This window comes from Lycium ferocissimum, unplaced genomic scaffold, assembly GCF_029784015.1.
Source record: "Lycium ferocissimum isolate CSIRO_LF1 unplaced genomic scaffold, AGI_CSIRO_Lferr_CH_V1 ctg51, whole genome shotgun sequence".
NCBI lineage: Eukaryota > Viridiplantae > Streptophyta > Magnoliopsida > Solanales > Solanaceae > Lycium > Lycium ferocissimum.
In genome coordinates this window covers 394,922-422,349 of record NW_026725865.1, presented here as the reverse complement: position 1 = coordinate 422,349, position 27,428 = coordinate 394,922, and the positions used below count along the sequence as shown (strand labels likewise).

Below are 27,428 nucleotides of genomic sequence, written 5' to 3'. Positions count from 1 at the left end.
GAGAGCTTTATTGTTTTTAATGTCAAGAGTTTAAAATTTTTAGTTAAAAATAGGGTATTTATTTTTTCCACCACACATCTTAATGGTGTAATCGAGGGTTTTTGTACTCGCAAATTGTTGGTAGCATAAACTTAAACAAAAGCTTATAGTGAATTCTTTTAAATAAAGAAATATGATGTTTTATATAAATCATAAAACAAATTAATTACATAAAATGAAATAGAAAAGTAAGTAATCCCGATTTAACGGGTCCTATTTCTGTGATGAACTGTTAGTCATATACATTTTGTCTTTGTAGATCGAGGAGGCGAAAATAGAGTATATATCATGAAATAAATAAGGAGGTCAACCTATATTTGCTAAAATAATAATTATGTGTTAGCACAGGTTAAATTAATTTTATACTCCCTCCAAAGCAAAAAAAAATGGTCCATCTAGCCTTCTTTTCTTGGGTCAAAAAAGTGTTTATTTATCAAATCAAGAAAGAATTAATCTTGTTTTTCCAGATTTGCTCCTATTAAGTATTATATGATCAAATCTCAATGCTTATTTAATTAGGGATAATTTAGTCAAATAGCTATTTTATCTAGGAATTAATATTTTCTTAAGAGCTGTGCAAATGACTAAGTGGACTCTTTTTTTTTATGAGGAGAGTAGTAATTACGATAGCATTTGACCATTTAAATTCAAAATTTAGAGACCACTATTTAGCGTAGACAGTGAAACAAAACTTGCACAAAATCTAATGGCTTGAACTAGATAATTTAAGGCAAAACTCCGTGTGTTTGTGTGCGTGTGTGTGTGTTATGAATTACTGTATGTCTAGTAAGACGTCTTATTTATTTTAGGACATGCATGCATGGACTAAATAATAAACAAAAATTAAATTGATGAATATTCATTTTATTTATTATCTGGCCTCAACTTTTATTGCTTTGTTCTTGACTTCTTGTTTCTACAACGTGGCAACTTCAGAGATTTCCATTATTTCTCCTCTCCTTTTTTTTTTTCACATCATTTTGCGGATTTCTTTTTCCTTATTATTAATTATTATGGTAATTATCGTCTCGTGTTTCAAGATGAGCTTTTCTTTATATCTAACACATTTTCTACTGAATTCTCATCAAAAAAAAAATTAAAAAAAAAAATCATAAACTAAAGAAGAACCTATACAAAAATCAAAAGGGGATCTTAAAGTTAAGTTGCCGAAACTCAGTTAAATAAACACTATATCTACCAGCCTTTCAGCTAAAAAAACATAGAAGCGTCTTCATCGACAACTTTCACTAGCATCAGGTCTGAGCACTGAGACTGAAATATATAGGAAAGGATCTTACATTGTACTATACATGCAAGTAGGGTTCATGAGCTACAGTTCTATTTACAGGTTTGACTGGGACAGCCAGTAAAAAAAAAAATATACTTACATATGAGATAGTAATTTATCCAAAACCAATAAGCTTGTTGTTTTTTTTTTTTTTTTTTGAAAATTCAAAATGCGTCAACTCAAAATCCTAGTTCGTCTCTGCCTCTACAGGATGCGCATGTAAAGCACATCAATTCAAAATCCTAGTTCCGTGTCTGTCTCAGCATGATGCCCACCGCGTGTACATAATGTGCATCGAGAGCGCATCAATTCAAAATCCTAGCTCCGCCAAATTAAAAGATGATGGGTGATGGGATGTCGGGCCGGGGAACTTCCCACGGCCCAGGTTCCTCCGGTTTCGGAGGTACAACATCCGGCCCACCAGGTGGAACAATCTCCGGTGGGGCCGGAGGTGTAACATCGGGCCAACCAGGTGGAACAATCTCCGGCCCCACCGGAGGTACAACATCGGGCCCACCAGGCGGAACAATCTCGGGCGGAGGCCCAGGCATGTCTGCGCCTGGTGGATCATGTTCAGGTGGTAATGGATTTGGTGGGCCTGGAAAATTTGGGCTTGGGCTTGGAGGTGATATGGGTGGCTTCTTATCAGGCTTTTCTGGTGGTATCTCTATAGGTTCTAAATCGGATAGGTAATTGTAACCTTTCATTTGGGCTGAAAGTGAAATGAAATTTGGGATGTTTATTCTTAAAGTTTTGGCCGTTAATGGAGCTGTAAAAGCTGATGAGTGATATAATGGGATTGCCTTCTTGAAAAGACTCTGTGAAATGGCCATTAAAGTACTAGACATTTCTTCTTTTGGAGAGTAGAGGTTAAGTCGGGAAATTATGATGTAGAAATGAAAATAGTGTAGTAGTATGTAGTATACTTTTGCATGAAGGATTATTATTATGAGAAGATGACACGTGTGCATTGAAAAGACACTTGAAGGCATGCAGCAACAACCACGTTGGATGCACCGGTTTATCGTAACACGTTACCATTCAAAAGGTTTTCTTTTTTAATAATGTGGATATTGTGATATCCGAATGATGAGGTTCGGTTAATTTAAATTCGTGCAATGCAAGACGTACTAGTTTTAGTATGAATTTTTCTATTCCTATGATTTTAACTTAAGATTGTGATTAAAGATAGAGAAGTCTCATAATTGTGGCAATAAATTATTTGGATTATATTTAAGTGAGTTAAGATGAGTTAAATCAATAAACGAAAATTGTTCAAAATCAAAGTTAGTGTGGTTTGAACAGATAGGATCTTCCGTTATTTTAAGTTTTGACCTTGTTAAAAGAAACAGTGCAAGATAACTTTTTCGCCATCTGGAACAAAATTCTAACGGGCTGCCAGAATTTCTTATTTGATTAGACAAAAGTTGTCTTAACAATAAGTCATGACCATCGTTAGGATTTGATCTCTGGTTCTGGTCAAATCGTGACAGATAGCCAGCATCTTTTCAACAATTGTGATTGAAAATGCAGGTAATCCATCAGAACTTGTTGCCAATGTACATCAACATCAAATGCAATTTTGTCAGCCTTGAACATTTATGGCCTTCACTATCCAAATGAGAATCAGAAATAGAAGAGAAAACAGAGTTGAGAGGTAAAGATGAAGCTGAAATAACATAGAGAAAACAGAGTTAAGAAGGGTAATGTTTGATGCAAACTCACTCACTGAGTGAAATCACCTACTTTTACATTTTGCCAACTCTATTTCCGGTTGATATAGACTTTGTCATACTTTTCACTGTCCAAACAATGGGTCAGATGTATCAAAGCCAGCAGGTCTCAAGGAAATGCAATATGATAGTATCAAGTACACATAAAAACTTACAACAAGGGCATGGAGTTTCATATTAATCCCGTGAATACATTAAAAAAAAAAAAACATATTCATTTGTCTGACGCCGTCTAGGTTGGTGTTTTCCCAGGAACTTTCTGTGCAATCCATCCTAAACCATCGTATAAACCGTCACCAGTAAGGGCACTGCAGGCTTGAATATGCCAATCATGGTTCTTGATGTTATGAAGGGAAAGCGCATCGGTTATCTCTGCAGGGGTCATCGCATCTTTAAGGTCCTGTTTGTTCGCAAAGACTAGTACAACTGCGTTTTGCAGATCCTCGTGTGGGAGTAACCTGAACAGCTCGTCCTTCATAAGGGAAATCCGGGCTCTGTCACTGCTATCGATAACTACGATAACAGCATGAGTTCCACGATAGTAAGTAGCCCATGACGTCCTCAGTCTTTCTTGCCCGCCAAGATCCCAGACCTGATAAAACAGCAGAATAGAAAGAACCTAGTTAAGATAAGCTGTATGCCACAATAAAAAGGCCTGTTCATCCATTTCTCCAAATATAAAAGAAGGCAAAACAACATGGAAATAACTTGCAGTGTTTTGTCAATACACTTGGTCAACGGAGAAAACGCAAGGAAAAAGTGGGAGGATACTACAAACAACAACATACCCAGTGTGATCCCACAAGTGGGGTCTGAGGAGGTTGGGGTGTAAGCAGACCCTAACCCTACCTTTGCAGGGTAGAGAAGTTGTTTCCGATAGACCCTTGGCTCAAGAAAAGGGTTTCTCAAAACAGGTTTGAAAAGCAAACGAGCTATGATGAAAATATTGAAGAAAGGAAAAGTATTGAGAGCAAAAATAATAAAGATACAAAAGAAACAACAGTAGTAATACAATCGAAATTAAGAATATTAGTAACCTTTAATTTAAGGAGCACACACCAGTGCAGAAATTAGCATATAATGTCAATGATGGGGTCAAACGTCCTTGTGCTAGTGGACAGGGACAAAAAGACTATCAAGGGGCAGAACTCGAATGGGTATCACAAATTTTCTTGAACTCAAATGGTATCACAAATTATCTTTCTTTTGTGACAAGTGAAAATGTGTTTTCACAATGTTAGATAGATGCTTCAAGCTCAGGGGCGGAGCCACCATTTTAGCTACGGGTTCGGAAGAACGCAGTAGCTTTGGCTCAAACATTGTTTCGTTGTTAAAAATTCATTGGACATGTGTTTGCTTAAAGACTTCAGCACAGGGCAATTACTTCTCCTCATGTCTACTGAAGGCCAAGACACTGTAGAACATAGGGGTTCCTAGCCAAGTCCACATAAAAGAAAGATAGTCCTTATTGTCTGATTGGACTATACTGCACAATTGGATTAGACTAGAGCAAGAGTTCAAGCTACTCAATGTAACACCTCCCATGAAACCCATGTGCACTAGATATAAACCTATCTCAAGAGTCAGCTAGAAGAAATTAAGAAAAAGCATTGTCATGCATCCTAAAATCAATCAGAGACGTCTCGCTTCAAGTAAGCAAATAACCTCTGTTATTCTGATTGTTAAGAGATTCAACAGTTGGTTTTCCTTGGCTCTAGCATTACTAGTTCTGAGCGACAAAACAATTTTATTGAATGGGGGAAGCAACACAATATATATTTTATTGAAATCAATGGTACTAATCCAATATGATTACCTACTTAGTGACCTTCAAAGGTTGCCAGAAACGCTCAAGTTAATAGTTGATAAGGCTGAGACATACACATGTAACATCTTTGTAACTACTCCTTTGATTATAATCGTCAAATCAAAATAAGATATTCAATTAGGGCAAAAGAAGTAATTTGATCATAAAATAAGTTTGTAGGTTTTGGGGTCATTCGGAAAATAATAGTAGTCATTTTTCAAGGAACAGATATCTTTGACTGGGCGATAGACGGTTGTATTTTCACAATTTTAAGAAGTCATCAGAATTATTTCACAGAAAGTTAAGAAATGCCAGTACTTCATGCCCACAAGCTACCCTTAACCTATATGACAATAGGATCCTTTAATTGTTAAGCAAATGAATGTTTCCCCAATTGGAGCTAATGGATCAACTTGTGATTAAAAGATACAAAAGCGACAGCAAAAACTACTGAATGACCTTCCGCAAAGAGTTTGGGCACAGAATAAAGCACTGTGCCCAGAGCTGGAACAAAATGGGAGCTGTAATTAGTACTCCAGTTAAGAATCCTTATCATGTAAAACCTTATCCAAAAACAAAACAAAAAAATCGTTTAAAACCACATGGTCAAGGTGTCAACTGGTTTAAGGAGAACACCATTGTGAGGATAACGGACAATAACGAAGATGATTAGGTAAGTTGTCATCGTGAATATAAAATTAGACATTAGAAACCTAATATTCATTTGTTGTTTGTATCAGACGGCAAAATGATTGAATAGCAAGTCATGGGACTAGAAGGACCATCATTGCAGAAATCCAATTACCCAATCTGAGTTTTCACACAGACAGTTCCTAGGACTCATCTGATGGCTGGAACAAATTTTTTTAATAGGTAAAGGTTTCATTAACAACAAAAGTACCAAGCTGGTACAAAAGTACAAGAAAAAAGGCTCAAACACAACCTATCACAAGTTCCTCCTTCTTTAGCATCTGTATAAAATCCAAGTATTGTTCTACATTTTCAATATGTTGCTCTTACACCAGAAATACAAATTAAGCAACACCAAAAATACAAATTATGTAATTATTTTAATTCTAGAGATATGCCTTCCTTGTCCTTCAAAAAATATTTCGTTTCTTTCCAACCATAGTGTCCAAAAAGTCCACAGAGGGGTAGTTCTCAAAAGATCTGCTGCCTTTTAGATATCCTTTGGCTCTGCCAGCTCTCCAACAGACTCCTAACACTATGAGGCATTAACCAGGAAACTCCACAAATATTCAGCCCGATGGCTGAAATAAATCCAATTAGGACGGTCCCTTTTGGGATGTTAACCATTGCTCCTTTACACAATTACGTACAGGTTATAGTATATTGTGCAGAACATGTTTGGAACTGAGTGGGTAATGCCACAAATCGAAAGAAAGAAGCAGCTGGAATGGAAGTTAAGGCGGAGGAGGTAGGAGGAGAATTTGGCATTCATGTAGACACTATGGACAAAGAGAATGAGGAGTATTTAGGGACTTGGGTGCATCTGGTACATTTTTCAGAAAAATGTTTTCCATCAGAAAGTCATTTTCTGGTGTTTGGACCATCAAGACTCAAGAGGGAGAAAATGATTTCCCTCACCTCAGTCACCTATCCTGAAGTCATTTTCCTTGCAACTATTTTAGCTTTTAACTTCCAACTAACATATAAATAGCATTATTAATACAACACCATACCCAGTATAATACTCAGAATTTCATCTGAACGAATTTGCTGCTACTATTATTAATAATATATATATATTTTTTTAAATATTTTCAACTCACCAACCAAACACTGGGAAAGCATTTTCTATGAAAAGCATTTTCCATGGAAAATTACTTTCGGCATGTCAAACACGTTTTAAGGAGTTGAAAACACATGTACATATAGGTGGAACTTTTCTATATTCGTACCTTTTTTGAGCACTTAAATATTCTGATCGGATAGATGATTGGACACTCTTTCTAATCACATATTTCTTGTTTGAATTCTCTATTTTCTTACATATATTGTATCTGCTTTCTCCACCATCACATCAATAAACTACAAAGATGTGTGATCCCTTTCCATCACAAGAAAGTATTTGTATATTAAAAAACTAGTTAAAAAACTTGAAAACTTTTTGGTGTAATGAATTGTTTAGCTCTATACTATTTTTGGTGTAAACAGGAAGTTTTAGGTCAAACTGAAGATATTTTTGATGTTTTAGATTACTTGTAAGGAAGAATATAGATAGGAGATTCAAGCTGTAAGGTGTAACAATTTGAAAGGGGGACTACATTCTTTTGATGTAGCATACCTGTGGATATATAGTTAACTGTTACCATTCTCAAAAAAAAAAAAAAAAAACAAACAAACTTGAAAACTTGATCTAGTCCTGTCAAAACAATCATAAGACTAATCCTTTTGAGTTTGAACTGGACAACCTACTCCAATCCACACCCTTCTTCTACTCCCGTTCCCTCCTCCACCTAGATTCTATTAAAATTTTAACCCACTAGTTTCTCCATAATTTCATCCATAACAGTCTTTAACATGTAATACTTTTCCTCATGATTTCAGCCAAAATCTGCCTCAAATTTTCTAATCTTTAACTAAAAAGTTTTAAGTTGGTGAATCCCTATATTACCCTACATCTGTCTTTTCCCGCATCGCTTAATCAGATTGAGTAATATCTCAATTTTAGGAGGGGGCCAGAACAGCTGCCTCTCGACTTTCATTTTCTCCGTATGACTTCCACACGAAATGCACAACAAGCAACATACCCAATGTAACCCCACTAAATGCACAAGCGTACTGGATACAGGGGCGGATTTAGTGGGATGTGAGGGTGTTCACCCTCAGCGAAAAATTACATTATATATAGGGTAGATTTTCTATGTTTGTGTACATAAATAAGTTTTGAATACCCTAAACAAATCCAAAAGGTTAGCTCAGGCGGTCCAGGGTGTTCAAAATTCTCTTTGGTGTCAAGGTTCGATTCCCAAGGACAATGATATTTTTTATGTTTAGCTTTTGTTGTTTTTTTCGGACGCCCTGAGTGTAAATCCTGGATCCGCCACTGACCGGAAACCAACGTGTATCAAAATCACTTCATTTACACAATCAACAAATAAAGGATCGCTTCCTCAGAAACACAAACTTCAATTATTATTATTTTCACAGCACGACTTGTACAGAATAATCATATCTCTCACTCAAAGCATAATTTGAAATATAAGAACAATCCTAAACCCAAAAAAAAAAAAAAAAAAAAAAAAAAAAGCATTTAAACGACAAGCAGAACAACAGCCAGCTAAATATGAGTTTGTCCATAATCTTTGGAATGCCATGAAAATTTCTTAAATGATTCCGAATTGGAAGACAAATATGCTGCTTCTAGCTTATTCTATAAAGGAGATAAGTGATCAGTTTCAGGGTTATTTTCAATGTAGAAATCATGTTTACATACTCCTAAATTCTTCGCAGGGAAGTTTGTCTAATAACTTCTCATTAACCACCATTCCGGGAGAATAACAATTTTACTTATAAATCTCTTCTTTAGACAATTTACTTATAAATCTCTTCTTTAGACAATGAGTGCTAATCACCTATCACGAACAAGCTGAACTCTCCCCACTAGCAACTAGAACCTTCTCCTCAGCACGTTAGCAAATGTCTATTAATTCACTTCTGAGCATGCATTGCAAGTTAAACTAGTAAAACTGAACGAAAATACCAAATAAATCTCCACAAATTGCAAATATAATTCCTATTGATTAGACCAATTCATATCTCCAGTATATCTGCTAAGCAAAAATGATTCTTTTTCAAGCACCCAAGCGTGTGGTTTCGTCATTCAATGTATTGGAATTGAAGTCCATGGAAGATCAGGGTTCTAAGCAGATTCTTCCCATCTGTCCAAGATTACACAAATATCCAGTGCAATAATCTTTTTCTTTTTTTATCAGAAAAAGTATAATCATTATCATGAACAAACAGAGCTCTCCCCCTTAGCAACCTGAACCTTCTCCTTAGCACGTTAGCATATGTCTATAAATTTACTTCTGCAAACACATTCCAAGTTTAACAGTGAACTAAACCATAACACCAAATAAATCTCCATAAATTGCAATTATTCTGGATTAAACCAATTCATTTCTGCACTATGTTTATTAAACAAAATCACTTATTTTAAGCATCCAAGAATATGGTCTCATGGTTCAATGTATTGGAATTAAAGTCCATAGAAGGCGGAGCCAGGATCTGAAGCTTATGGGTTCGGACTTCTATTCCTTTTTGAATTACTAGGTTCTAAATGCATAATTCGTACATATCAATGGATTTCTTAAAACAAATATAGGGTTTGAACCAAAATTACTAGGTTAGGCCGAACCCATAACCACAGGGGAGGAGCTATAGTATCATATGCGGGTTCAGAAGAACCCAGTAGCTTTTGTTCAAATCCTGTATTTGTATTAGAGAAAACATTAAATTTGTATATTTAGCTACGACCTCAGTGACTAAGACGAGTTATGGGTTCGGTGACAAGTTCAGAACCCATAAACTGTAAATCTTGGTTCCGCCTCATATACTAGCTTTGCCAAGATCAGGGTTCTAAGCAATTTCATCCCATCTATCCAAGATTACACAGATATCCAGTGCAATACTCAATTTCATACTGACCCGTACACTACAATAGAACAATTTCATACTACTATTTCACACAACAACAACACAACATACCCAGCGAAATACCACAAAGTGTGGGTTGAGGAGGGTAGAGTGTACGCAGACCTTACCTCTTCCTTGGGAGCAGTGGCGGAGCCAGGATTTATATTTAGGGGTGTCAAAAAATATAGATATGTCACAACCCAAGTTCGAACACAGGACCTTAGGGAAATTTCGCAACCCCTTAACCACTGAGTTATACCTTCAACTTGTGCCAAGGGGTGTCAACACTAGTATATATGCCTATAAAACCAAAATTTCACATATCTATACATTGTAATTTTCCAGCGAAGGGGTGTCACTCGGGCATGGTTAGCTCCACCTCTGCTTGGGAGGTAGAGAGGCTGTTTCTGGTAGACCCTCGGCACAAGAACAACCAATTCAAAGCAGTATAAAAAGTCATGGAAAAATACTATAAAAAGCATGATCAGCTTGTCTAGAAAAAAAACAACATATAGTACAAGAAATTACAATTCCAAGCATAATGATTCAATAATCTAATTACAACTACAAAAAAAAAAAAAAAAAAAAAAAAAGTGAAATAGAAAGTTGTACCTCAAATCGAATGTTCTTATAAACAAGTTCTTCAACATTACTACCAACAGTAGGGTTAGTAGTAACAACCTCACCCAAATGTAACTTATAAAGCGTCGTCGTTTTACCAGCGTTATCTAATCCAACTACAACGATCTTATACTCTTTTGCGGGAAACATCATGAACCAAAATCGTGATATGAAACCACCCATTATATATATAACTTTATAGATCTGATCGGGAAAAAAAAATTGATTTAGTTGGATCGGTTAGGAAATAATTGGATTTTTGATCTGAGAAACTGCCTTTTTGATGAAGAAATTGGGAATTTTATTGGAGTAAAATATTCAAAAGGATAAAAAGGAAGAAGGAGATGACTAGACAATTATTTTACGGAGAAGGGCCAAATATACACCTGTACTATCGGAAAAGGGCCAAATATACTTTAGATTATCTTTGGAATTAAATATCTTTCTTATTATCTTTTGGATCAAAAATCACCCCTAACATTATATTTTAGCATGAAATATACCCCTTTTTAACGAAAAGACACGTGTCTTCATTCTATTGGTCTATTTTAAACTATTCCTTAATTAATTTTAATTCAATCCATAATCCGGTATCCACTTAAATGGCCCATACCCATACCCATACCCGGTTCAATTAAAATCAACGCTTTGCTCCCTTCTTCTTAATGAAACCCGTCTTCCCTAACTTTCTCTGTGACTGAGTAGTGCAGTTCTTCAAGAATACTTTGATTTGTTGAACATGTGCCGTCTCTGGTAGACTGGCAATCGAGTCCAACGCCGACGACCAGCAATGGTTCAATATAAGCTGTTTTAATTTCTGTGCCTTACATATCCAGACACTTCTGAAAAATGAAACTTGAATTTTTATAGAATCAAAATAGAAATGATTTTTGAATTTGATCATTTCTTAGATTCCGTTGAATTTTATCAAATCCATTTTCGACTGTATTTAGAGGATTTCTTCTATGGACTGACTCGAAATTTATCTGATTCATTCTGGTTCTATGGCTGGTTATCTAAGTGATCTAATGTGTAACTGATATAGATTTATTGTTTGTTTTCATAGATAGCAGAATTGCATGCAGGTGAAAGTACACCTCATAAAACTACTAATGGAACTAATTCAAAGAAAAGGAAACCCACGAAAATTAGATCTATTGTATGTAAACATTTTGACAAGTTTACAGGTTTTAAAGGTACATTAAAATAAAAAATGTATGGGTATGGGTCGTTTAAGTGGATACCGGATTATAGATTGAATTAAAATTAATTAGGGAATAGTTTAAAATAGACCAATAGGATGATGACACGTGTCTCTCCGTTAAAATGAGGGATATTTGTCGCGAAAGATAATGTCAGGGGTATTTTTGGACCCAAAGTATAACGTCAGGGGTATAATTAGACCCAAAGTATAACGAGGGGTATATTTGGCCCTTCTCCGATTATTTTATGAAAAACGGTTCAGATTTTGTACTTGACCAATAAAAAAATTATATTTGTCCTTCATTATATTTACCTCTAATTTGTTAAATTCTAAAAAAAAAAAATGGATTTTTGATCTGTGAAACTGCCTTTTTGATGAAGAAATTGGGAATTTTATTAGAGTAAAATATTCAAAAGGATAAAAAGGATGGCCAGACAATTATTTTATGAAAAAAGGGTCAAATTTGGCATGTACTTGAAAAGAAAATTATATTTATTTATATTTATCTCTAAATCTGTTAAATTCACATGTATCACTTTAATTTTTCTTTGTGGCGCATACATGTTTTTTCCTCCATTTAAATTTGGTCATCATTTAAAATATTTAATCTGCCCATCTAATTTCACCCAACCCCATTTAAATTGATCCAAAATTAAAAAAAATGATCTAAGTTGATTTGGTTGGACTTTGAGATTTTTAATGAAATCTTGATTATGAGAATTAGAATCGAAGATGAGTAATTTGATTGGTGATGAATAATAGGACTTTTTTTTATCTTAGAAACAACCTTTTTGACGAAGAAATGGGAATTTTATTAGAGTAAAATATTGAAAAGCATAAAAAGGACGAAGGAGATGACTAGACAATTATTTTATGAAAACGGGTCAGATTTGGTACTTGACCAATAAAAAAATTATATTTGTCCTTCATTATATTTACCTCTAATTTGTTAAAAAACTTTTTTAAAATATTCATTTGCTATGTGACCCCTATGTGTCTTTTACTCCAATTAAATGTGGTCATTATTTAAAATATTCAATCCACAAACCCAATTAAACTCGACCCACCATTTAAATCAATCCTAAAAAAGATGGATTTGAGTTGATTGATTGGACTTTAAGATTTTTGATGAAATCCTAATTATGAAGATTAGGATGTTTTCTTTAGAAGGTCCATTCACGTAATGGAGGAGTTTAGATAAGACTCCAAACCTGTATCTAATTAAAATAATAATTACACGAAGGAGGACATAGAATAATTGGATCGGTGATGAATAATTGATTTTTTTTTGTTATATGTGAATTGCCTTTTTGACGAAGAAATGGGAATTTTATTGAGAGTAAAATATTCAAAAAGGATAAAAGGAAGAAGGAGATGACTAGACAATTATTTTATGAAAAAGGTCAGATTTAGGCTTGTATTTAAAATATACATTTTTGTCCATTGTTATATTTACCTAATCCATTAAATTTTCATATTTACCTAATCCATTAAATTTTCATGTCCGCCTTAATTCTTTTTATCTGGGACTTATGTGTTTTTCCTCCAATTAAATTTGGTTACCATTTAAAATATTTAACACGCCCATCCAATTAAACCCGACTCATCATTTAAGTAGATTCAAAAGAAAAATCTAAGTTGATTGATTGGACTTTGAGATTTTTTATGAAATCATGATTACGAGGATTGGAATCGAAAATGAGTAATTCGGTCAGTGATGAATAATTGAATATTTTGATATGAGAAATTGCCTTTTTTTGACGAAAAAATGGGTAGAGCAAAATATTCAAGAAAGGATAAAAAGGAAGAAAGAGATGAGAGACAATTATTTTAATGTTGTTAATGCCATCATGCGCTGAAGTGTGACTTGTCATAAGTTCGATTGTTAAAGCGCTAAAGACCAGCTCATTTGAAGGACAAAAATTAAAGACCAGCTCATTTGAAGGACAAAAATTAAAGACCAACCCATTTGAAGGACAAATCGTGCAATTCCATCAAAAATTAAATACCAGCACAGAATAGGGACAAAAGTGCAAATGACTTTTTGCACGGATTGCCCTTCTTTTGGGGTGGTCTTTAAATTTCGCCCCTCATATTTGTGGTCTTTCAATTATGCCCCTCATATTCCTAGTCTTTAATTTTTGCCTTTCGCGTTGCAACCCTGAGCGTTCACGCAGAAATCATGAGGTTTTGGGTTCGAACCCCCGCTCAAGCATAAATTAAAAAAAAAAATTGCAACGCAAGGTTTGGATCGCGTGTATGCCGGACCGGGCATACACTTGTTAAGGAATTACCAAAGTTATGCTGGACCCGGCATACTCATGCCTTATGGGCAGACTTGACATAAGTATGCCGGGTCCGGCATAACTTGGTAATTCCTTAACAAGTTTATGCCGGGTCCGGCATACTTATGGGTAAACTTTTAATTAAGTCTTAACTAAAAGTCTTTGCCTAGTTATGCCTTATGGGGCAGACTTTTAGTTAAGGCATAACTAGAAAAAGACTTTTAGTTAATGCTTAATTAAAAGTTTGCCCATAAGTATTATCTTGGACCCAAAGATAAACCCGTGAAGGAATTATCAAAAGTTATCGGACAGGGCATACTTGTGCCAAGAAACGACCATAAGGCATAAGTATCTTGGTCCCGCATAACTTTGGTAATTCCTTAACAAGTGTGTATCTTAGGGAAGGAATAGCGAAATTTAAACTCTGCCTTGCAATTTTTTTAAATTTTTGATCGAGTAAGGGTTCGAATCTGAACCACGGGTTTTAACTTGAAGGGCAAAATTTAAAGATTTCAAATATTAGGGGCAAAATTTAATGACCACCCCAAAAGAAGCCTAGATTCATTCACAATGGGCTCATTGTTTGGACATATATGAAAACCCGATCCATTGTTCCATCATTTATTCTCCCACAAGCACCTCGAATACATCACACTATATAAAATTAAATACTTACATCACAATACCTATATTCTTTTAGGAGTAATATTTTATTAAGGATTGTGCAAAAGGCTAAGTGAACACTAATTTTGAACCTATGAAAATATTATGAAGCGAAACATAAATTTATGTTCCCTCGCAAATTATTTATCTTGAGCAACAAAGCAGTTACAGTAATAATGGGCTCAATATTGGACTTACATGAAAACCCGACCCACTGTTTCAGCATTTATTCTCTCTCATGCACACACCTTTTCGTGAATAGAAAAAAGGTTATTTGCACTTTTGATTTTATTTTGTGCAGTGTCGGATCTAATATTTTCATTGAGTGTTCGAAAAATAAAAATGTGGTGCCTTAGATTTGAACTTGAAATTCCAAGATAAATTTTTAATTCCCTAAGCCACTGAATCAACCTCTACTCTTATATTCAAGGTATTCAAAAACTATATATGTACATATAAAATTTAAAATACCCATCTAAAAAAAAATACCTTATATACGGTATAATTTTTTACCAAGGGTGTTTGGAGTGAACAAATAGTAATTTTTCAGGCATATTTATATTTTCGCATCATAATATCTCATAAGTCATATCCCGCGCCCTTAAAATACTTATGCCCCGTTTGACATAAGCTCGATTTTAAAGATCAAACCCATTTGAAGGCTAAAAATTAAGAACCAGCCAGTTTGAAGGACAAAAGTGCAACATTTACAATAATGGGCTCAATGTTTGGACATATATGAAAACAGAAAACCCGACCCAATTATTTCTCCCACATACACACCTCGAATACATCACACTATCACAGTGGTCTTTTCTCGTGCACCCCAAAAAAGGAGTGAAATAAGCGGGAAAGAAAAAAAAAGGATGAACAAGCGGCAAAGCGGTGGCGCAGCAGCCGGTACTCCAGCAGCTAAAAGAGGTCGTCCTTTTGGCAGCGGAAGCAGTAGCAACGCTGCTTCAGCCGCGGCTGCAGCTGCCGCGTCGGCTAATGCAGCCGACGCCATAGCTCCGCCAACACTCCTTGGGCCTTCACTTCATGTTCATTATGCTTTCGCTGGTTAGTTGAGTGCCCTTATCATATGTGTCTCGTTTTGAATTTTGATACGCTACCCTTAAATTTTGTTAGGTTTATAAAGTGAAGCTTCTTAGAGCCCGTTTGGATTGGCTTATAAGTTGCCTATAAGCTGTTTTCAGCTTTTTTGAGTGTTTGGCTAGCTAGCTTAAAGTCATTTTGTGCTTAAAATAAGCCTAAAAAATTAATTGAGCCCGTTTGGCTTAGTTTATCTAAAGCAGCTTATAAGCTGAAAACAGCTTATAAGCTACTTTTTTTAAGCCCATCCAAACAGGCTCTTAGTGCTATGTAGTGGCGGAGCCAGGAATATGGGGAAGGGTGTGCAAATTTTGTTCTCACTTGTGTTAAGGGTGTGCAAAATTAAATATATACTCATAATCGCTAACATTGAACCTATGTACACCGCGTAATTTTTTAGCGAAGGGTGTGCACCTGACCACCCTTCGCCTAAGGTGGCTCCGCCCATGGTGCTACGTGGATGATCTATCTGTCTGAATGGAAGTGTAGCTGGTTGTATGGATGTAATTTGTAGAAAATTAATAAAATGTTTGTGTAATTTTGAACTCAATTATTACTCCCTCCGTCCCATAATAAGTGTCATCTTAGGAAACCAAGACATAAATTGACTAGTTTTTTCCAATTCTATCCTTAGACAATAAAGTAACATCTAAATGATGGTTGGAAAAATCACGTAGTAAGTTGGAATTGTTAGATTATGTCAAAAGGTTTACTTTTTGTGCATGCTCTAATCAAAAGGTAAAAGTAATTTATTTTTATTATATAGGGGTAATTTGGTAAACTTTACATTGTATTATTGGTTTCTTAATATGCGTGTTTTTTTGGCTAAGGTGACACTTATAATAAGACGGAGGGAGTAAAAGTTTTGAGCTTGAAGGCTTTGCCTCGCTTTATGGGCTTCAGTGTCGTCATCAAGTCTCTAAGACATACTTAGCGTTTCTTGAAGAGGCAACACTAAATAATTGCTATTTCACTTTATAGGCATTTTTTTTTTCAATTTCTTTCCCCATATATTTGTGAAGCATGCTTATAATTATGAGTGTCTTGGACTAAAGTATATATTGTATGTTTTCCCCATTTGCGCCTTTTTTTTCTTCATTAAAGCACACACTTTATTTGCGCTTTGCGATTAAAGCGCCAAAGGCCTTAGAGCTTTTTTGCGCTTTTGATAATACTATTACAAGTGTAATTTTGAACTGAATTATTACAATTTTTGAGATTAAGGTGCGGCCTCCTCCGAATCGTGCGTGAACACAGGATGCTTCGTGCACCATGCTGCCCTATTTTTTTTGGTACTACGAGTTGCGTTAGGTATGACTGTGGAATAGTCTTATCAGGGTTCTCAGTTCTGTACCATTGAAGCTTAGGGATTTGAATTAAAGTTGTATAGGATGTGAATAATTGGAATGGAATGTCGTATTGGGGCTGGAAGGGTTGAAGTTGCATCTTGCCACTGGATATTGTTTATCAGGAAATTAACATTTACTCCTATCCAAGAGTTTCAGAGATTCAAAAAAGAATTTATAACCAAAACCCCTAACCTACAAAGACAAAATGCTGCTAGAAAAGTAGTGAAAGGGGGAATGAATAAATAACAAGTACGTTCCGAGGGGAATTTACACCTATTTCAAATAAAGTAATGTCATTCTCCTAGCACTTTCGTTAAACCTTAATTAAAATGTTCCCTAGGAAAATTATTCTTGTTGTCACAGGTTTTGTTGCTGCCTTCTTTTTTAACAATTGGTCTTTAGAAGGAATTGGAGACTTTGTTTGAATTTTCATAAGTTGAGGTGGTAGACACTCAGGTTATGGCAATCTATTGGAACCTAAATACGTAAACATCGTTATCAAATGAAGACCTAAGATCTATTCGGATAGTTGATTTTTTGCTGTCCTTGAGCTCCCGGTATGCTAATCAATCCTTCAGAAGAAAGCATTTCCGAAGGATGTTGATCTGCCTCTAGGTTTGTTTGAAAAAATAAGCTTTTATAGGATCCTTGTATGCAGAGCTCACCAAAGAAAACGAGTTCATAGCTCACTTTGTTGCTTAAGTTTGTAATGATCATAAATGATTGCGGAAACAATAAAATAATAGTAAATAGCACTCGAAACTGTAACCATTAAAAGCTCATGGTTATACAAGGTGTCTTAGATATTCTCATGTCCGTCCAACGTGTCTAGGGAAGCCTTTTTACTCCTCCTTTAGTTTTCCGATTGTTATTGCTACGGATGCTACTTCAGCGTCACCTAATTTGTGTTTTCTTTTTAAACTATGATCTACTAACTTGAACCTTGCTCTATTTGTTCACTTCGTTTCTCTTGTTTTCGCCGTCACTCTATTGTCTCTCCTCATTCTTTCGTTGTCTGAGGTTGTATAGTGGCTCCTCCAGATTAGTCGCTATGAACAATTCTCCATAGTCGTGCATTCGCAATAACCTTTTTAGGAAGTAATGTTGTTAACACACTCATTCGTCTTGAATTATTGACTAGTGTTAATAAGGGACGCGATAGTCATTATCAGGTGGTGTTCATGAAGAAGGTGCTATTGTGCAATGCTCGACCTCTTGATTCCCGGCCTGTTAATCCAGAGGCAGATGCTCACCTCCTAACCTCACTCTTAAGACTTTATTCAGTTGTCGGCCTTAAATATGACTAGTTTTTGACGCGTGCATTGCACGTGTTGTCGAGTTAAGCATTAGACGATTTGAAGAATAATAATATCAATATTATTAAAACAAAGCTATGAGGAAAAGTTTTAATATAGAAATTCGATACTTCGTCTTTGGCGATTTCAAAAACAAAAATCGCAACATTATGAATAAAAGTTTTTTTTTTTTTTTTTTTTTTCAAACTTCAGATGACACTTTAGCTTCCCTTTGTAGGCGTTAGTTTCTTTCAATTAAATAAGGATGTAGGTTAATAAGGATGGTATTATTTAAGTAATTTAACTTTTAGGTTTTGGGGTTCCGACTTTTAATATAATATAGATAAAAATAGATATGAATTACTCCCTCTGTTCACTATACTAAATATAGATGTCCACTTTTACTTGTCTAGTTTGGAAAACCAAGACATAGTTTATTACATAGTTCCTAATTTTACCACTCTTATTAACTATAATCATTTCCCTATGCATTTCCCAAAACATTGAATTTATTATATACAAAGGGTGATATATTAAAATTATTATTTTATTAATTACTTCCAATCAAGCAGAACAACTCAAAAGATAAAGAAGTGTAGTTAATCTCTTCATGCTCGTTCCAAGCTCGAAGTACCATTTATACAAATAAGATCGTTACACGGTTTCTTCTTCTCTCAAGGGTGTGCCATGTCAAACATGGACAAGTTAAAACAAAAATGGATGGAGGGAGTATTAATATACATACACATTCTAAAAGCATTTGAATGATCAATCAACAACAACAACATACCCGGTGTTATCCCACAAGTGGGGGTCTGGGGAGGGTAGAGCGTACGTAGATCTTACCCCTACCTTGGTAGGTAGAGAGGCCGTTTCGGATAGACCCTCGGCTCAGAATAAATCAATAACAAAGCACGTCAAATAGGAAAAAGGAAACAATGACTACAACACAACAATATGCTAAGCGAAGAACAAGAGAGAGTAAATAATAACATAAATCAAAGGAAAAGGAACTACTGGGAAAAAAAAATATTACGACTACCAGTAAAGAAGAATATGCGAGACAACGTGCCACTACCCTGCTAACCTTCTACCCTAATCCGTGTCCTCCACAACTTCCTATCTATAGTCATGTCCTCGGTAAGTTGCAACTGCGCCATGTCCTGTCTAATCATCTCTCCTCAATACTTTTTCGGCCTACCTCTACCTCTCCTGAAGCCATCCATAACCAACCTCTCACACCTCCGCATTGGGCCATTTGCGCATCTCCTCTTCACATGTCCGAACCATCTCAGCACTACCATCAAATAAGACAAGAAAGAACAAGCTTAGGTTGAATGATGTGGCCAATATGAAATTTGTTCTCATTTATATGTATTGCTCCGACAATGATAGCAAACATAAAAATGGCATAAAATGTAAAAAGTGAAGCAAGTTAAAGGATCTACCAAGCAAATACTACCACCCTAATCATTGAAAAAAGAGCTTCCGAAAAGAGAAAATGTACCCAACAAATCTATAACCAAAAGAGGTCACTCGAAAGTTATGTAAGGATCATAAAAGTCCCGCAATGACGTTGATGTTGAAAGGGGCTTGGTTGATACTTAATATGCCTATCTTGATGGATTTGAATTAAAAATGTTGAATTCAAATGGACCAACAAACTAAAGAAGCTTATATAGTAGATTGTGTAGAATGACCAAGGAAGTTGAAGAAACAGGAGGCTTGGCAACCTATACTTTAAATTCTTTATTAGATAATACATCACAAACTTTTGAGTTATTTCTATTATATTGTATCTGTGTTTAATGCGAGCGTTTCACCATTTTGTCCTTTTTTTTTTTATTAATTAGGCGATTCGTTATAAACTTAAATTCTTTAGATAATAAGCATCGCAAACATATGAGGTATTCCTATTGTAGTGTATCCGTGTTTAATACAATTGTTTTACCATTTCGTCTTCTTTTTTAATTAGATGATTCATTTTAAATTTATTTCTATAAATGAATAGTATTTATTAGAATGTATATTACATTGTTGTACACATATATGTATATTACATTGTTGTACACATATTTAATAGAAATAATATTTGATTAAGGTCGTTCAACTTTTGATGGACATTATGGTAATTTAACTTTACACTTTGAACCTTCCCACTTTTAAAATAGTAGAGATTATACTGTCTCCTACATAGGCTTATATATGAACAAGTGTCTCCCAACTAATGAAGCAACATCTCATGCGCACAATCTTCTCTTCTGCTCTCTAAAGGCCCAACTAAATAGTGCATCCTTCACCTTACCAGACATAGTACAGGAACCACTTTTATAGGTATCAAGAATAAAGAAGCACTTTTTATCAGATTAACAAAGAACTTCCGAGAAATGCTTTCTCGATGCAGCTATAATTGTTGCCTCCTTTTTGGTTAGTTGGATCCATTATCTCTACTATCGGGGGAAGGTCCATCCTTTTTAATTTAATGATAGAAAGTGTGTCCTTATATTTGGGACATATCTGAGTCATGTAATTCCTGTGTACTTATTACTGAAGCAACATCCATCTCTCAGTTTTCTCTTTGAAGCAACATCATTTTTTAATTCATTGCTTTACTTTCAGCTAAGGGAAAAACTTCTACGATTGTTCAGAGTTGTAACGGTTGCCGCTCGTATGCGGTGGGTTTGACTCCATACGAGAAATGTAACAAATCCCTACCAGATTTTTCGCGGCTGTCATTAGAAAGAGACGTGATATGGCAAACTAGTTGCTAAAAAGGAAGCGGTGTCTCTGGATGTCACCAGAAATAGGATAGAAGGAAAAATTTAGACCGGTAGAATGAAGCTACTTAAGTCTCTACTGAGATTGCAGCGGCTTTAATATTATGTGAGAAAATAGAGAATGCAAATAAGATATTGATTATAGATTTTAGCCTGCATCTTATTGTGTATGGGCTTTATTTTTAAGAGGATTATCGCCCGGCAGTAAATAGTGGTTAAGCGACGTAGTAGTTAAATGATGTATTGTTATCAAATAGGATTAAGATGTAGGATTTTAGTACATTCTTAACAAAAAGTTAGAAATGTAGTATAAGAAACTTGTCATGAAGACTTAATACTCCATATGTTCATCTAAATCAAGATGTATGGGCTTTGAATTTGATGGACATTATTTTACTTCATATATTTTGCTTAATTATAGATATTTACAATTCTTTGTTTTATTTTTGTATTCATAGTATTTTTCTTGCATTACCCAAAAAGAAGGAAATACCATGAATATAGAAATAATTATTTGGACCAAAAAAATGTAAGAATCTATAATATTTTCGTTACAGTACAACACCTGAGGGTGTGCCGTAGATGTCAATGAAACTGGAATGGACCATGGAGGTCAAGGTCCAAACCCCACCGAGGCCCCAAAAAAATAAAAAAAAAATAAAAAAAATAAAGCTAGATAAACTTTCCATATGTCAAAGCCCAGGGTGAGGGGGACCTGAGTTATTTGATATTTGTGCCTGTGGGAAATAGCAGATAGCTGATAGATTAGTTGAGGTGCTTTACATATATTGCCTTGCTCTTAGCCCTAATAAATCTTGATGCTTTTCAATGCCATTTGCCTTTAATAACAAAGCTTACACCAAGTGTCATAGATGAATCTGAACCTGGGTTCTTCTGGATGTTACTCCTCTAGGACATCCATTTTGGGACAATAACTTAACTCTTCCAGCCAACTATAACATTCCAACAATTCGGTCAACCCAATGCAAGCAAATTAAAGTATTCTCTGATCAACATTAGGTACCATAGGCGTAAGATGAAACACCATTTATGTGAATTGAAGGCGTTTCTGAAAAATTGATTGACCTGCTGAATATGAGGAAATAGTACAGGCATTTGTAGAAGGTAAGTTAATAAAAATATTTTCTGATCCACGTAAGGTACCATTGGTGTAAGATGAAACTCAATTTATGTAAATTAAAAGTGTTTCAGAAAAATTGATTGACTTGTTGAATACTTGAATTTGAGGAAATAATACAAGCATTTGTAGAAGATGAGCATATGGATTAAATGTTGCATTTTCCAGCCACATATGCTTATGATCATCATTTGGTTACCAATCTTCTTTTCTTCTTTACAGAAACAAATCATAAAAGGATTGTTCTGGCACTTCAAAGTGGATTGAAGAGTGAGCTGACGTGGGCATTAAACACACTCACTTTGATGTCATTTAAGGAGAAAGATGAAGTCCGGAAAGATGCACAACCTCTTGCGAAAATTACTGGGTTGCTTGATGCTCTACTTCAAGTTGTATGTTTCTCAATGTCTTTTGTGCAACTTGTGGTTCATGGATAACTCCTTATTATCTTTTCCCTATTTACTATCATAGTGATGGCAATGATCTATTCGACAGATAGATGACTGGCGTGATATAGCTTTACCGAGGGTGCTTGTGAAGACACCACGTGTTCGACTTTTGGGTGCAAATTCAGCTGTTACTGGATTTGGAAATGAATATGAGGCGTTGAACTCGGACAATCCCTTACCCCATCCTAGGTAATTCAGCATGCCTTCACCCCCTCCGTCTTCCTCCGGGTGCGTTTCAGGGGTGGAGCGAGAAACCCGGATATAGATTTGGCCAAGCCCAGTAGATTTTGATCAAACAGTGTATTTGTATTAAGAAATTTATTAATGTGTACAAATATTAAATTTGGAACCGAGTTATTACCACTTGACATCGTCATTCTGAAATTCAGAACCTATAAATTTAATTGCCTTTAGTTGTAAATCACAGTTTCTTATGCATGAGATCTTCAATGCCGAGTTCCTACCCTGTATTTAATTGCCTTGTGTTACCTAATCCATTTATCCTTGACCACAGTACTGGACCTGGATCTTCCAACAAAGAGGTATCTGTTCTAAAGTGTGCTAACAAGCTTCGCCCTGGAGTCTGGAGTTTTGAAGAAGATGGCCTATTTAATTTGGATGAGGAGGGGCGGGCTGAGAAGCAGCTCTGTGCTGTTGCTGCTTCAAACATTATCCGCAACTTCTCTAACATGCCAGATAATGAAGTGATCATGGCGCAGCATAGGCATTGCTTGGAAACCATATTTCAATGTCTCGAAGATTATGTTACAGGTGAGGAAAGAGGTTTAAACTCAATGTAAGTTTTTTTGTGTTTCGTCTACAAGTTTGCCATCTATCATGTGGCATTTTGTATTATGGTCTCTCTCATCCAAGACATTTGCAAACTTTCTTCTGAAACTATCTTCCTGGTTATAAATTGAGAAGAATGTTGATCGTTAATAATATCTCTAATTGACTTGTTAGACCAATAAATCCTGCTGAGAAAGTTCCTATCATTGTAGAGGAAGTTCTTTCTTGTTTATTACTTGGGAACCTCCCTAAATATTTAGCACATTCCAAACTTCTCATAGTCAAATTCCCTAGCTGTTTACTCGCCCTTTTACTGTTGTCAACCCATTAAGTTTATCACTTATGTGGCTTCACTTTTATGCTTTTCATAGGAAGTGTCAATTTAAGGTTCATGTTCTTGCCAGGCATAATCGAAAGAACGGCTTGGACTCTGCTGGAGTGTCTAATAAATTGACTTGGTCTACTTGCATGGCCCTTTCTATTTGTTTCTTTATCTTAAATTACCACCTCTTTGTATTCTATAATTTTTCCCATTCTTGTTTATGTTGTTGCATGGCATGGCATGCCCTTCCGCCAAAATTAATAATTAGATAAATAAACCTTAAGAACGGAAAAACAAACACATTGGTCCTATTTTGTGAAGAAGATCGGAAAATGAATATGTTATTTGTTACGCCTGAATGCCAGATGTTCTTGATTAAAATGTTTTCTTGACTCGTATCCATTTAAAACATGTTCCTCTCTCCCTATTCTAATTTTGGAGTTCTTATGTTGACAGAGGACGAGGAACTTGTCACAAATGCCCTCGAGACTGTAGTGAATTTAGCTCTACTGCTGAATCTTCGTATCTTTAGCTCCTCAAAACCTTCTTTTATCAAAATGACGTAAGCATTTGATTTGTCAGTTGTTGGCTTTGTATTATTAGCTCTAATACTGAGTGGAGACTTTTTTCTGTATCAGTATGCTCTAAATTGAGTTGTTTGTTCCCTTACCCAGGGAGAAACGTGCCGTCCAGGCTCTCATGGGAATGCTGGGATCTGCTGTGAAGGCCTGGCACTCTGGTGCTGCTGAATTAATTGGTCGTCTTATTATAAATCCCGACAATGAACCTTTCCTACTTCCTTTTGCTTCTCAGGTTGATGTTCCTTTTGATAGCTGCAGTACTGTATACGCGTCTGTACCTTATGAATGTTCAGAAAACTCACTAAACACGATTCATGGGACATGCAGATATATAAACGATTAGTCGATATAATGAGCCTACCACCTACTGATTCTCAAGCAGCTGCTGTAGGTGCGTTATATAACCTTGCAGAGGTAAGTGTGGACTGTCGTTTGAAGCTGGCCAGTGAACGATGGTAAGTGAGAATATTTTACTTAGATACTGGCGACAGATTCCTCTTTTTTTTTTTTTATTTTTTTTATTTTTAAAATTAATCTTATCTTATCTGAACGACTTACTCACCACATTGAACTTCAGGGCAATTGATCGACTGTTGAAAGTGATTAAGGCGCCACATCCAGTACCTGAAATTTGTCGTAAAGCAGCAACTATTTTGGAAAGCCTCGTGCTGGAGCCTCAGAACAAGCCGCTCCTACTAGTGTATGAAAATGCTTTTGCAGAGATGCTTTTCGGGGATCCGAGGTACTCGGACATATTCGCGAGGATATTATATGAACTAACATCGCGTCCAAGCAGCAAAGTTGCATCAGCTTGTGGTATCTGGGGCATGTAACCCATGGTGCTGTCTTGGGTGGATTTCTGCTGACATTCTGCTGTAAATATTAGTTCACCTTGACTGTTTATTAGTTATACTTGTTTTATGTACTCTAATCTAGCTCTTAAATGCAAACTTTAGTTCTAGCCAGTAGTTCTTTCTCCTTAAAGCAAGTGCACTAATTATATGCTAGTCCTCACTCCTCAGGTCTTTGGTTCAAGAATAATCAGGTAACATGTGATGTATTGGTTAGATTTTTGTTATGAGCTTGATCTTTATTGCGGTATTTAAGTTGGAGGGATGCTATGCACCCCAGAATTTTGAATTTTTGCCCCGACTGAAAATGGACTAGAAGTCCACAGGGGATTTCTCCGGTATAGAAGTATAAAAAGGGTGCATGAATGAGGGGCTGAATGTTGAGACGTGAAGTTTGAGGGACTATTGGTGTAGGTCCCAGGTTTGAGCCCGTCGCTAAGTGAAGAAGGGTAGATGGACGGGTCCATCATTTCGGAGTTTTGAAGGTCATGATGGTCCTAAGAGTTGGCTTTAGATGAATTTTTCACCAGAAAAGAAAGTGTTAACATGCAAAGTTCAAGACTCCATGTTAGGACTAAATGAAACTAAAGTATGCTCTTTTGTACTGTAAAGAATCTGTGAGACTATGTCCATACTTCAGAGAGATCTACAGGTAAACTTGAGAGTGACTCTCTAAAGTGAATGTGGAGGAAATATGCTAGTAACTTTTGTGGTTACAACTCACAACATACAACTTGGGCTACACTACTTATCCCTTCAGATTAACATTACCAGCTTGAGCTGCTGAGATGGATCTAGGATTTTAACTTGATAGTTTTGACTTTTAAGCTCCTTAACATTAAATTCATTGTGCTTTCAAAATTACGGGTTCAATATTTGTTGAAACTTTTGTATATTTTCACATAAAATCTATATTCGGTGTCGAAAATACTAGTTTCGTTGAAGCACTAGTACAACCTGTCCCTTCGGAGAAACATTGACCCGAAAGAGGCGGATAATCCAGGATTTTAACCTGATGGGTTCGGTCTTCTAAACACTGAACTCGTTGCTCTTCAAAAATTAAAGGGTTCGGATATGATATTTGTTGGAATTTTTAAACCCTTTTTCACATTAAAAAATAGTGTATCGAAAATACTGAGTTTGGATGAACCCTATGCCGAAACACTATGGCCGCCCCTCTACCTGTTCTTGCTGTAGCTATTTCCAGCTCCATGTGGCCCCTTCTTGTCAGTTTCTCCTTCTCATCTCAACACGCAAAACAGCTGGTTCCATCATTGCTCAGCTATTTGCATGTTCATCTTCTCTACCCTTTCATGCATTTATTACTCAGAATTTAATACAAGTTCTAAAGTTAGCAGCAGCAGCAGCAGCAGCAACACACCCAGTGGAATCCCACAATGTGGGGTCTGGGTAGGGTAAAGTGTACGCAGACCTTATCTCTACCTTGGAAGGTAGAGAGGCTGTTTCAGAAAGACGCTCGGTTCAAGAGAAAGTTTGACAAAAGAGGTTAGATACGGACAAGTAGATCAAAGAGATATTAAAATGAAAATAACGACAGCGAAAAAGTTTTGAAGTTAGCATAAATCACATATACAGACAGCTAGTGATATTGTTGGACAACCTCATCTTATGAAAAATTATATTCGTATTATTTTATGTGAAGGTATTTAATTGAACATGAAATTTACAAGATTAAAGAAGACTTTTGACATGTAAGCCAAATAGGGGCGGAGGTAGGCTTTATAGATGGTTCAACAGAATTCAGTAGCTTTGGCTTGAACCTCGTATGTGCGAGAAATCCATTAAATATTATAAAAATTAAATTTAGAACGCAATTACTAACACTTGAGGTTGCTGTCCTAGAATATAAATCCATGTTCAAAATCTTGGATCTGCCTCTGAAGCCAAATATATACAAAGTATCAAAAATGTCCTTTTAAACGCGTGGCAGTGAAAGTGTAATTTTCATTTTCTCTTTCCTTATAAAAACTGAACTTTTTTATGTGTAGGTTCCGACAAATCATGTCATTAAGGCAAACTGGGGCTACAGAGATTAAGTAGTTTTCACAAGAAAAACGTGTCATTTTTCCTAACATACGAATATATGTTTCAATGATGAAAATTTTGTAACTATGTTCTTATCCATTCTTGACGTCATGGCCAGATATACGTATAGATAAGAAAAAGATAATTTTAAAGGGATACACATAAATGAGACAGAGGGAGTATATGTTTCAATCCCATGTCCTCCAAATACTTGAGGATGCCATGTTTGAACAAAACTTCAGAATTTGTGGCTTAATAAAGAATTTACGTACTGAAAAAGAAGAAAATATTGACAAGAATGCCAATGACACATGATTCAAATATGGAAATAGACATAAAAAAAATAAAATATTAGAAGAGATAGCATCACTTTTATAAATAATTAATTTACATTATACACTGAACTCTTTAAGGTGTCAACAATGGTTGTGGTGTAG

At 35.6% G+C, this 27,428-nt stretch overlaps 3 protein-coding genes across 3 annotated transcripts; 1 reads left to right on the top strand and 2 right to left on the bottom strand.

The window, feature by feature from the left end:
• Positions 1-1,659: 1,659 nt before the first annotated feature.
• On the bottom strand, positions 1,660-2,160 carry LOC132044705 (vegetative cell wall protein gp1-like). The gene has a single exon (XM_059435213.1). It carries the CDS (start codon positions 2,158-2,160, stop codon positions 1,660-1,662), a length of 501 nt encoding a protein of 166 aa, XP_059291196.1.
• An 817-nt stretch (positions 2,161-2,977) lies between these two features.
• Positions 2,978-10,518, bottom strand: LOC132044668 (uncharacterized). The gene is made up of 2 exons (XM_059435173.1): positions 10,142-10,518; positions 2,978-3,652 (listed from the first exon to the last, which is right to left on the bottom strand). The coding sequence occupies exons 1-2, from the start codon at positions 10,331-10,333 to the stop codon at positions 3,293-3,295; spliced, it is 552 nt and encodes a 183-aa protein (XP_059291156.1). The 5' UTR covers positions 10,334-10,518; the 3' UTR covers positions 2,978-3,292.
• Positions 10,519-15,097: 4,579 nt separating this feature from the next.
• LOC132044676 (armadillo repeat-containing protein LFR-like) lies at positions 15,098-25,059 on the top strand. The gene is made up of 8 exons (XM_059435181.1): positions 15,098-15,361; positions 22,176-22,345; positions 22,449-22,591; positions 22,917-23,173; positions 23,970-24,075; positions 24,188-24,326; positions 24,422-24,549; positions 24,672-25,059. Exons 1-8 carry the CDS (start codon positions 15,169-15,171, stop codon positions 24,925-24,927), a joined length of 1,392 nt encoding a protein of 463 aa, XP_059291164.1. The 5' UTR covers positions 15,098-15,168; the 3' UTR covers positions 24,928-25,059.
• Positions 25,060-27,428: the final 2,369 nt, after the last annotated feature.